At 34.9% G+C, this 9,122-nt stretch overlaps 1 protein-coding gene across 1 annotated transcript; it reads right to left on the bottom strand.

The window, feature by feature from the left end:
- Window positions 1–3,983: 3,983 nt before the first annotated feature.
- LOC135101206 (uncharacterized) lies at window positions 3,984–7,333 on the bottom strand. The gene is made up of 5 exons (XM_064004816.1): window positions 7,192–7,333; window positions 6,228–6,360; window positions 5,493–5,897; window positions 4,397–4,517; window positions 3,984–4,173 (listed from the first exon to the last, which is right to left on the bottom strand). The coding sequence occupies exons 1-5, from the start codon at window positions 7,197–7,199 to the stop codon at window positions 4,133–4,135; spliced, it is 708 nt and encodes a 235-aa protein (XP_063860886.1). The 5' UTR covers window positions 7,200–7,333; the 3' UTR covers window positions 3,984–4,132.
- Window positions 7,334–9,122: the final 1,789 nt, after the last annotated feature.

The raw sequence follows: 9,122 nt of genomic DNA, 5'->3' as shown, positions 1-9,122 counted from the left end.
TGTAATATTTAATCTCACCTACTCCACTCCCCGCCACAGCTGCTCACTCTCTTGATCTTGAACTTGACGCATGTTCTCTTCAGTCATTCACGGTTGCTACTCACTGGTCTGGGAATTATTGAAATAACCTTAACTTACTAATTTCCAGACACTGACTCTTCATTCTTTGGCAAAACGTGGCATTTTTTCTTCTAAGTTGTGATCTCCACAATAAAGGGATCAGCAGGGAAATCAATGAAATGAATTTATCTAAACCAAATCTAGCCCTAAGATGAAAACGCTAATGTTATTTCAGTATTACCACCAGGTTTATTCAGGTAACCTCAGATCTTAGACAAAGGGAATAGCTGGGGTGTGTCAGTCGAAGTCAGGAAAAGACAACCGAATATTAGGATTCATCAGCAGGAGTGTAACAAACAGAAGTGCTGAGGTCACCCTGAAGTTATATTTAGCTTTAGTTTAAAGTTAAAAGATATATTATGCTGAGCAGTTTTGGATATCATAATAGTGGAAAGACGTAGATTCCTTAGAAGCAATGCAAAGAGGGATGACGAAGATGATTCAGTGACTGGAGAAGAGATGATGCACGAGGACATCATAAGTATTTAAATGGGCAATTTAAGTAAGTTCTCATAGTAAAGTGAAGAACCAGCAATTTAGTATGTGTATTGAGTGTTATAGTGCATAAAACATTCCCCAGGATACAATGGTACTTGACACTCCTTGCATTGATATAGTGTCACTTTTCTTGTTTTTTGTCGTCGAGTCGTGTGCCTGCACACATGACAGTCCTTTTGTCATTTTGTTAGCAGCAGTAGGTGGCAAAGGTGGAAGAGGCTGTATATTGTGGCGCTGAATCCAGCCAGCACATTCCAAGCGTTCAGGCGTCTTGGTTGGAGTTGCGGCGGCCCCTTTGTATAGAGACTGGCTGGCCATACTTTTCCAGTAGTTTGTAGCAAACTGCGTAGCTGAACTCTCTCAACGATGTTGGTTTCTTTCCACTTTTTATGAGCATGAAATTGTTTGCATTCAGCAGAGTGATGTCAATCAGATGGAAGAAGAGTTTGTGGTGCCAGATGAATGTTTTTCTCATTCAATGTCTGAAGCTCATCATCATATCTGTTTTGTCCACCAATCTAATATTTTTAGTGTAGTCCAGGACCAGGTCGGGCTTTATTGTTATAAAAAAAACAAGATGTAGACATGATAATGATAGTAATAACTAATAATAATAACAGCGATAATAATGCAAATAAATAATAATAATGATAAGAAAAAAAAATATTAGACGAAGAGTCAGCGATAATAATACAACCAAGTAATAATAATGAAAAGAAGAAAGAAGTAAATGAAGAATCATAGATACTACTATTACAACAACTACTACTACTGCTACTACTACTACTTACTACTACTAGTACTAACACTAACACAAATAATTAATAATAATAATAACAATAATAATTTAATAATAATAATAATAACAATAATAATAATAATAATAATAATAATAATAATAATAATAATAATAATAATAATAATAATAATAATAATAATAACAATATAATGCTAATAATAACAATAGAAGAAGCAGAGATGATGATGATTATGATGATGATGATGATAATAATGATAATAATAATAATAATAATAATAATAATAATAATAATAATAATAATAATAATAATAATAATAATAACAATAATAATAAATCATAATAAAAATAACAACAGCAACAAGAAATAAGAATAAGAGAAGACTAAGAAACATATTTGACAATACTAATAATGGCAGCAGCATCAACAATAAAAACAAGAACAACAACAACAGCTTGAAGAATATAGATAGATAAAAGTAAATAATAAACGTGGACAACAACAAGAACAAGAACAACAACAACAACAACAACAAAAACAACAACAACAACAATAGTGTGTGTGTGTGTGTGTGTGTGTGTGTGTGTGTGTGTGTGTGTGTGTGTGTGTGTGTGTGTGTGTGTGTATATCACGACACGGGTTAGGCCAGAGGTCGGCAACCCAGAATTAGAGAAGAGCCACTTTCTTCAGACTTGACATATACACAGTGCTGCTGGAGCCACAGCGTAAAATCTATTACAAATGTAGATTACGAAACCTAATAGATTTACTCCATACGAAAGTTAAGTAACATAATCATAGACAAAATAATCATACAAATTGTACCGTAGTACTAGTAACAGTAGTAGTAGTAGTAGTAGTGGTAGTTATAATAATAATAATAATAATAATAATAATAATAATAATAATAATAATAATAATAATAATAATATTATTATTATTATTATTATTATTATTATTATTATTATTATTATTATTATTATTATTATTATTATTATTATTATTATTATTATTATTATTATTATTATTATTATTATTATTATTATTATTATTATTATTATTATTATTATTATTATTATTATTATTATTATTATTATTATTATCATTATTATCATTATGATTGTTATCATTATTATTATTATTACTATTATTATTATTATTATTATTATTATTATTATTATTATTATTATTATTATTATTATTATTATTATTATTATCATTATGATTGTTATCATTATTATTGTTATTACTATTATTATTATTATTATTATTATTATTATTATTATTATTATTATTATTATTATTATTATTATTATTAATGATGCTTATATCAATAGTAATAGCAGCTGTCATAAAATGAAACATTATAATAATTAAGTACGAAGACACTCGTTTAACTTTATATTTCTGTGATGGCAGCAAGTGGACAAATATGGTATATTATTTTTCAAACACGTTAAGTGTACTTACTATATCAGTATCTGGTCATCATGATGAGTTTAAACCGGGAGAGAGAGAGAGAGAGAGAGAGAGAGAGAGAGAGAGAGAGAGAGAGAGAGAGAGAGAGAGAGAGAGAGAGAGAGAGAGAGAGAGAGAGAGAGAATTAAGTTTTAATTAATGTGATTTCTGGTCCTGTGTTTCAATGTTTGGCAAATATGTTTTCGTTTTGAGTTTCAGGTAGGACTGCAGGCTTGCATCATTCAATGGGCTGCTTAGTTTGTTTTTATAAAGTTCATAATAGAAAACACTTGTTCACACAGGTAAGTAGATTCAAATATAGAAAGAATGCCAAAGGCATATCTTTTCATGTGTGTGTAAGTGTCTGCTAAGGAATTCCACACTTCATACACAATCTGATCTCGGTTTTGTAGCCCAGACAATTCAGTCCATTTGTGTTGAAATGCCAGTGTAGCATGTTGTTTCTCCAGGTTTTCAATGTCGGAGACCATGCCTCTGAATTTTAAAGTCCATAAGTCTTTTCCTTGCAAATCAGCTAATTCCAGTTCCAGCTCTGCTTGATTCACTCCAGTAAAAGCTGAAAAATTGAGTGAGTCTGTATCTGCATCCAGGGGGTTGATCACAAATGACAATGTGGCCTTTTCTTTTCTGAATTCTTGAAAACGTCCTTCAAAGTGCATTTTTTATGATATCAATATATGATATCAAAGTGACGTCAGGGAGAAGAGCACCAGTGATGGAGCCTTTACGTGAGGCGAGCATACTGCGAGTGTGGCAGGGGGGCAGTGCTTTGTTAAGGACTCTTTGTACTGCATGTCTGTCTGTATGTATGTATGTATGTAACTCTGTATGTATGCATGCAGTATGTATGTATGTACGTATTTATGCATATATGTACGTATGTATGTATGTGTAATGAACACATGAATGAGTTAATGAATGCATGGATAAATAAATAAATAAATAAATAAATAAATGGAGGGAGAGAGAGAGAGAGAGAGAGAGAGAGAGAGAGAGAGAGAGAGAGAGAGAGAGAGAGAGAGAGAGAGAGAGAGAGAGAGAGAGAGTATAACTGTATACACTATGTATGTAAACCTTTTTTGCATATAAAGGAAAATTACCAATAAAAAAAACAATATGACCACATCATTTACCTAAAAACTTTATTTAAATTATGAGCAATAATATAGTTATGAAGTGTAAATATCCTTAGACAGCAGGAGGTGGTAAAAGCAGTGCCTGGATGGCTATGTCTGCTCGTCCCGGCTCATCCTCAAGTACGAGATCCCGGTGATGACTTACAATTTTATGCCCTTGACGGGTGGCACGTAGTCGTAACCTGCAGGAGACACGATGAAAGAAATGTCAGTCTCAGGCACGCGATGGGGGGAAAGAAAATATATTAAGGTTTTCGGATGCAGGGAAAGGAGACATGCTTGAAATGGGTGTGACTGTGGAAAGCGCGTTGGCCGCTGCGATGAGCCATGAAGGGAGCAGCCGAAAGTAGAAAAGTGAGTTCAAAGAGTTAGTTTTAATTCAGCGCAAGTGTGGAGGATACTTACCGCCCTTGGTGGTTTGCGGGGTCTCGATCTTCAGGGTGGTGGTGACGTAGGAGGTGACGGTGGAAAACTGAGTGGAGTACACGGTCTCCACCTCGGTGACGTACAGGGAGGTTGTCTCCACCTGTAGAGGGACAAGGAGTCAGTAAATGCGAGTTGTAGTAATAGTAAATGAGCAAGTAAAAATTATGCTAATAGTTAGTGAGTCACCTTAGATTAACACATAGAGGTACATGAGTCTGTTATGTTGAACTGTTGCAGGGAATTAGTGTTCAGATTCATCTACATTTGCTTGGTGATGGCTCAATAAAAAAAATAAAATAAATAGATAAATGGATAAATAAACAAAACAGGAACTATAATGAAGTCTTAGGTGCATGTTTAAGACTTGTTACAAGAAAGAGAGATGTTCCTGCTCTCTAAGGCGCGGCGACTTCAATGATGCAACTGCAGTGATCCATTATCAGAATTGCACTGATAGCCCGCTAATGGACTGAAGGTCTTACTGAAGTACGAACATGGATAGACAACTTTGTGAGTGCTTGAAGAAAAATTTTTCGGGTCAAGAATTTAGATTGTTTAAACATGATAGTTTTAATGTGTCAAGTGGACTGGCTAAGGTCATAAAAATGGAAGGAAAAGGACTGCTCAATTTTTCGCTACCAAAAAAAATTGAATAACGAGGAGTCTAAAAAACCAGTCAATTTAGTTTAGGAGATGCCTTCATGCTTCTCTTTTGAGACTGACGTAGGTTAAGAAGGGATTCGATAGTGGTCTTTAAATGGTATAGGGGATAAGCAACATAGTCAAGATGTCAAGAAATAATGAGTTAAAATTTGGTAAAAAAAAAAAAAAAAAGAGGTAGGAAATAACTGATTCTCAAATAAAGTGGTAGACGAGTTGAATAGATTCAATAATCACGTTCTTAGTACCAAATCATTAGGAAGTTTTAAAAGAAGATTAGTCAAATATACTATAAATAGGGATTATAACTGAAAATAGTATGTTTTATAGGTTTGATGTCTTCTTGCAGCTCCCTTTATGTTCTCATGTTCTTATGGCAGTTAAAGTCGCGGAATAATTGAAGTGGCTGCCTTACCTGGACCTGGGTGGAGGTGACGGTATCGGTCAGGTAACTGGTCTCGGTGACGGACACAGTGGAGTACTGAGTGCTGTGGATCGTGGAGTAAGCGGTCTCAGTGATGTAGGAAGGTTCCACGACGGTGCTGACCACGGTCTCGTATTGAATCTGAGTGGAGTAGACAGTGTCGGTCACCACCTGGGTCGTGGTCACGTAATCAGTGCTGTAGACAACGTCGACCACGGTGGAGACCACGGTTTCTGTGATGTAGGAGGGCTCCACCACGGTGGACACGACGGTCTTGTAGTCGGTGACCTGCTGGGTTTCGGTGACCGTGACGTAGTTATCGACAGTGGTGGTGACGTAGGAGGGAACAGTCTCGGTCACAGTCACCAACTTATCCACGTACTGCGGCTCGCAAAGCTGCAAGAGGAGACGAGTGTTGGCTTGGGTGAGGTAAAACTAATGGCTTGAAGAGGCTAATGTAATTATTTATCACTCCATTCAGTTCGTGGAGTGCACGTATATAGTAAGCATTTTCATACCAACTATACATGTAGCTAAATACATATTATTTATGCAATACATGTTTACTTTCTTGTTTTATCTATCTATCTATCTATTGACCTATGTATCTATCCATCTATCTATCCATTAATCTATCTGTATATTCATTATTCACTAACTTTTCTTATCTAATTGTTGTTCACGTGAGGAAGCACCACAGAAAAAAGGACAAGGAAGAATCCTTACCTTCTCCTTGATGGGAGGGGCATAGAACTGGTCGACCTGTTGGGTCTCCTGCGGGGGAGCGTAGAATTGAATGGGGTTCCCTGGCAGGGCCAGCACAGCGCTGCTCGCCGCCAGCAAAAACAGGAGGCCGTATCTGCACACAGGAAAAAATGCTTTGTGAATTTGTTACATTAAAGTTATAAGAGATACACAAAAATAGAAGGACGAAATGGTTTTCTTCGTCACGGCATAAGAGCTTCATATGTCATAACTATCTTAAAGCAATTTGATTCCAGTGAAGAGTTGATATTTATACAGTCGTCGGAAGTTCAGTAACCAACCACACTTATTTTCTATTGTGGTTAGCGTTATCCCTCAATGTTGAACTGATCTCCTTAAAATCTATCAGTTGTCAAGTTTAGTAAAACTGTCAGCTGACCAAAGTAGCTATGGGAGAGTGAGGGAAAACCCAACATACGGTTGAAATAAGAATGGTATGTTACTCGACCTTTAACTAGGACTGTACTACCATAGCTACTCTCCCAAATGCCTTCTCGCAGAAAATGTCGTTAGCAGTATGTAGTATTATATGGAAAACCAACACAGTTTAGCCATTACGATTTCTGTTTAACACTTTTGGGCAGAGCCTGCTAATGTGACAGACAGACAATTCCTGGGCTGCCATGTTGCTTTCTTGTCATTCTTTGTAGCTTATCACGGGGCAGCAGAAAAATAATGAGGAACTGTTTGAAATATAGAACACTATTGTCAAAGACCACCAAGATGATTAGTCAGGTTCTTATGGGTGTCCTTCCCCATGATAATGAAGAATCCACGTTAAACTGTCATTAGAATCATGAAAACATTCTTGGAAAACCATATTGTCTTTCACTGGAGCCCATCAAAAGTAGTCGAGATAGGACGCCGAAACGCTTGAGGATGTGGTCACTCCTTTGCTCTGTACCGGTATGCTCGGACTACTAACCTGAACATGGTTGCGTTCAAGTTGTGCTGTGGGAGGACTGCTGCCACCTGGATCTGTACCAAGAGAATGAGTGACCACCATCATCCACGCCTTCATTATATACTCGCACCTGCTGCCCCTCCTCGCCCCGCCCCGCGCCTTGTCCCGCTGGATGGCCATGAAGAAACTCGGGAATCCATGAGCTAGGCTGAAGATGCTCGCGCTCACCTCAGTGCGTCGCAACCTAGGCACTTGTCATCCTTAGGCACATAATGTCATACACAAGATCGGCACCTCAATAGTACTCATTATGATTGATTAAACTCTAATAACATCATACCTGAACAGGAAATCTAAAGCAATGGAGTATACTTGTTATTAGGCAAGCCGTAGTTTCCGGTTACAGTATATCCATCTCCCAGGAGAGCTCTAGCACTAGCGACGTTTGGCAACCCGCACGGGAATCCAGCCCGGGCAACTCACTACCGAGAATCAACTGTTCCTTGCCTCGTGTTTATACGAGTATATGCTTTGGACTCTGGTAAGGATACTTTTCGAAGGGTGGTTAGATTACATTCTCGTGCATGCTTTTCGTCTGGTAATGTGTGATACCATAAAACTATCCTTGGAACAACGAAAACACCACTGAAAAGTGAAAACCCTCATAACTTCCGTTCGAGATATGAATGTAGTTAAGACACCTGAGACACATTATTAAACAAGTCACTCTCTGAGGCATCTTATCGAAGAGAAAACTGTTATACTTATTCAGAAATACGTAGCAGGAACAGGGGTTTGCAAATCGTGAGCGGGAGGGAAAAGTTTACTTGATAAGCTGTTTGAGAGTGTGGGCATTGAGTTGTAGGAAAGGCGGGTGTTGCCTCTAATGGTGGCGACTGGCTTGGTCTGGCTGGGAGAGGCAGAGAGGAAGAGAGCAAGAGTGTGGTGCGGAAGTAGCTATGTACAGTATTTCTATACATCTCACTCATCCATCTTATATATATATATATATATATATATATATATATATATATATATATATATATATATATATATATATATATATATATATATATATATATATATATATATATATATATATGATTTATTTGCCATTTTTTGCTTTAATTGTATAGTTGTTGTTTACATGTGTGTGTGTTAATAATTATTATTATCATTGTTATTATAATGATAATAATAATAATAATAATAATAATAATAATAATAATAACAATAACAATAATAATAATAATAATAATAATAATAATAATAATAATAATAATAATAATAATAATAATAATAATAATAATAATAATTATTATTATTATTATTATTGTTATTATTATTATTACCTCAACAACAACAACAACAACAACAACAACAACAACAACAACACCAACAACAACAACTACAACAACAACAACTACTATTACTACAACTACTACTACCGCTGCTGTTTTCGATTCTAATTTTTATTTATTTCCTTAATTCAGCCACATTTATCATTTTTTAATATATCACCAATACCTTTCCTCAAGTCGTCTGTGCCTCCGGGAAAATTATTATTAATATTCATAATAATAATAATAATAATAATAATAATAATAATAATAATAATAATAATAATAATAATAATATTATTATTATTATTATTATTATTATTATTATTATTATTATTATTATTATTGTTATTATCATTATTATTATCATTATCATTATTATTATTATTGTTATTATTATTATTGTTGTTATTGTTTTTATTATTATTATTATTATTATTATTATTATTATTATTATTATTATTATTATTATTATTATTATTATTATTATTATTATCATTATTATTGTTGTTGTTAATTACTCGAATGGATTATCTGCACGTGATGTAATTTGCAATAATTGTATGCATAGTCTCTCTCTCTCTCTCTCTCTCTCTCTCTCTCTCTCTCTCT

This window comes from Scylla paramamosain, chromosome 6 (genome assembly GCF_035594125.1).
Source record: "Scylla paramamosain isolate STU-SP2022 chromosome 6, ASM3559412v1, whole genome shotgun sequence".
NCBI lineage: Eukaryota > Metazoa > Arthropoda > Malacostraca > Decapoda > Portunidae > Scylla > Scylla paramamosain.
This window is presented reverse-complemented; position numbering and strand designations above follow the sequence as displayed.

Excerpts from the sequence above, each read along its gene's own strand:
- LOC135101206 (XM_064004816.1), bottom strand. Across the intron at positions 5,898-6,227 it reads CCCCTCCCATCAAGGAGAAG|CTTTGCGAGCCGCAGTACGT; the intron begins GTAAGGATTCTT and ends CTCCTCTTGCAG. Across the intron at positions 4,518-5,492 it reads TCACCTCCACCCAGGTCCAG|GTGGAGACAACCTCCCTGTA; the intron begins GTAAGGCAGCCA and ends GTCCCTCTACAG.